The sequence below is a fragment of the Trypanosoma equiperdum genome, assembly GCF_001457755.1.
Source record: "Trypanosoma equiperdum strain OVI genome assembly, contig: ctg_43, whole genome shotgun sequence".
Lineage (NCBI taxonomy): Eukaryota > Euglenozoa > Kinetoplastea > Trypanosomatida > Trypanosomatidae > Trypanosoma > Trypanosoma equiperdum.
Window position 1 is genome coordinate 11,571 of NW_027124354.1, and position 3,005 is coordinate 14,575.

At 43.7% G+C, this 3,005-nt stretch overlaps 2 protein-coding genes across 2 annotated transcripts; both read left to right on the top strand.

The window, feature by feature from the left end:
• Positions 1–39: 39 nt before the first annotated feature.
• On the top strand, positions 40–822 carry TEOVI_000183400 (syntaxin, putative; the record flags this gene model as incomplete). The annotated part of the gene is made up of 1 exon (XM_067225005.1): positions 40–822. The coding sequence occupies one exon, from the start codon at positions 40–42 to the stop codon at positions 820–822; it is 783 nt and encodes a 260-aa protein (XP_067081106.1).
• Positions 823–1,503: 681 nt separating this feature from the next.
• Positions 1,504–2,673, top strand: TEOVI_000183500 (tryptophanyl-tRNA synthetase; the record flags this gene model as incomplete). The annotated part of the gene is made up of 1 exon (XM_067225006.1): positions 1,504–2,673. The coding sequence occupies one exon, from the start codon at positions 1,504–1,506 to the stop codon at positions 2,671–2,673; it is 1,170 nt and encodes a 389-aa protein (XP_067081107.1).
• Between the last annotated feature and the right edge of the window lie 332 nt (positions 2,674–3,005).

Consider the following 3,005-nt stretch of genomic DNA (forward strand, 5'->3'; position numbering starts at 1 on the left):
GAAAGGGTAGGTGTGAACGTTTCATTTTTGCAAGTATACATGGACGATCCAAGTTGGCAGCGCAATTGTGATATGCTGACGCATGCGTTGCAATCGCTGGAACGCAGTACCTCCCAAATAAAGCGCAGCACAAATAAACTTGTCACCTTACGTGACATTGCGCAAGAGAGAGATAAGGTAAAGAAAGTAACAAGTGCAGCAAATGCGAAAGATGTGCATGCCGTTCACGATGCTTTGGCTTTTCTGGAAAAATATATGCGACTGCATCCCACGCAGCTGCGTGGACAGGGAGTGAAACTCAGTACGGAGGCTCAAGTTGTGCTAGAAAACTACAAAAAATCATGTGATGTCTTCTATAAAAAGTGCATTTCACTGGAAGAATCATTACGAAAGAACAGTGCAACGACACGTGTGAGGATTGGGACTGGTGATGGAAGTGATGTGGATGATTTTGATGATGAGGGAGAAAGTTTATTACCACGTGGAGCCACTGCGGGATCTGCGCAGCGGCAGGCATTTGAGGATGATCTCCATAACGAAATCATGGCTGAGAGGGTCCGTGAGACATCAGAGATAGCAGAGAGTGTAAGGGATATTAATGAGTTATTTAATCACATTAACTCATTAGTAGCAGAGCAGGGTGTGGGTTTGGAAATTATCGAGGAAAATGTTACGAGGTCGTCCGCTGCGACGAGGAATGCGGTGGGACATCTTCAACAGGCGCGTGATAGCCAACAGAGATCTGGACGTGACAAGATGTTTATATTTCTTATCGTTGTATTAATGATCATGCTATTGCTCGTTGCGTACCATAAAGTATGAAGTCGCCATCACTTTCCCTTTGTGGTTTCCATTGTTGTTGTTGTTGTTGTGTTTGTTTTTTTTTTACCGTGTACAGGAGAGATTTCGGGATGTTTTTCACCGGAGCGATGAAGTTTAGTCGTTGATGCTCTTCTCCGCTCTGCGCTAAAGGGAGGTGTCTGGTTGTTGTTGCTGTTGTTGTTTTATAGCATGCAGTGAAAAGCTTAGGGCCACATCTTCACTCACGAGTTCCACCATTCATTCGGCCTTTTTGTGTTGGTTATTAAATTTGGCGCCTCATTTATTTTCCTCTTCCATTCTATCATATATGCTATTGCTTTACTTCTTTTCGTTGCTGCTGCTTTGGCACTGCACATTGCGCACACACCCAACGACAAATTGTTGTTGTTGTTTTTGAGCAGCGGATGAGTTATCAATATCTTTTCTCTTTGATTTTCATCACTTGGTTTCGATATCAAACTCTGACAATGTGAAGGAAGCTGGGAAAAGGTCAAAGAAAAAAGAGAAAAAGAGAAAAGGGTGGTGGAGTGAAGGGAAGGGAAGTGGTGCAGCGGAAACTCACGTTTGTGAAATAGTTTCATAGCTCAACACGTAACCACTCATCGTAATACCCCAAACAAAGAAAGAGAGAGAGAAAAAGAGAAGATCCAACAGAAAAAATAAATAAATAACAAATAACAAATGACTGAAGCCGTTGTAACACCGTGGTCTGTCGAGGGTGACGTAAATTATGATAAACTAATAAAAGACTTTGGAAGTCACGCCATCGATGAGGCATTGCTGGAACGGATTGAACGGGTTCTGGGGAAGAAACCGCATCATTTCCTCCGTCGAGGAATTTTCTTTTCCCATAGGGATTTGAACCTTCTATTGGACGTGTACGAGTCCGGTCAACCTTTTTATCTCTACACTGGCAGAGGTCCAAGCAGCGAGTCCATGCATATGGGTCATTTGATTCCTTTCATGTTTACTAAGTGGCTTCAGGACTCCTTTAGGGTACCCCTCGTGATACAAATGACAGATGATGAGAAGTTTTATTTCCGTAATATCCCAATGGAACAAGTCGAGGCCATGACAACAGAAAATATAAAAGATATTATCGCTATGGGGTTCGACCCCGAGTTAACTTTCATTTTCCGTGACTTTGATTATATGGGATGCATGTACCGTACCGTTGCCAAGATTGAGAGGGCCTTCACTGCGAGTCAAGTACGTGGTTGCTTTGGTTTTGCAATGGAAGACAACTGTGGCCGCTGGATGTTTCCTGCTATACAGGCTGCACCATCTTTCTCAGCAGCTTTTCCTCATATCTTTCCACCATCGATGGGAAATGTGTTTTGTCTCATCCCACAGGCCATTGATCAGGATCCATATTTCCGCCTGACACGTGACATCGCCCCACGTCTCGGTTATTTAAAGCCGGCGGTGATTCATTCCAAGTTCTTCCCCGGATTAAGTGGCCCAAAAGGAAAGATGAGTTCATCTTCCGGTACTGCAGTGCTGTTGACGGATACAGAAAAGATGGTGAAGGATAAAATTAACAAACATGCCTTTAGCGGCGGTGGGGCAACCAAGCAAGAGCACTTTCTTCTTGGCGCCAACGTGGAGGTGGATGTTCCTATACAGTGGCTGTCTTTTTTTCTTGAAGATGATGAAGAGCTCGCGCGAGTGAAGAAGGAGTATATGTTAGGTCGTATCATGACAGGAGAGGTGAAGAAGTTATTAATTAACACAATAACGGCCATCACGAAAACTCATCAGGAGAAACGGAAATTGGTGACAGACGAGGACGTACAGCTCTTCACAAGCACTCGCATAATGGGCCCGGCTAAGAAGGTGGCAACCCAGTGAAGTTTGTGAAGGGTTGGATGGAATTAACTGGTTGTTGGTGTATTTGTTCGTCCTTTCTGAGAATCTGACTATTGTGATTTCTGCAACCATTCTCTACCTGCACTAAATCTCTCGATAGTATGCGCCTTGCCGCCACCGGAGGTTGTTGGTGAGTAACGTGGCGTTTCTAAACTCCACTATTGGTAATTTATTAGTACTTGTATGTGTGTGTGTGCCTTGAATACCTGTATGATGGTTGTTGTTAACATCCCCTTTATTTCTCCTTGTTTATTTAATCATGCTTTGATTCATATTGTATGGAATGCATGTGACGTAGTGCAAGAAGCAGGTAG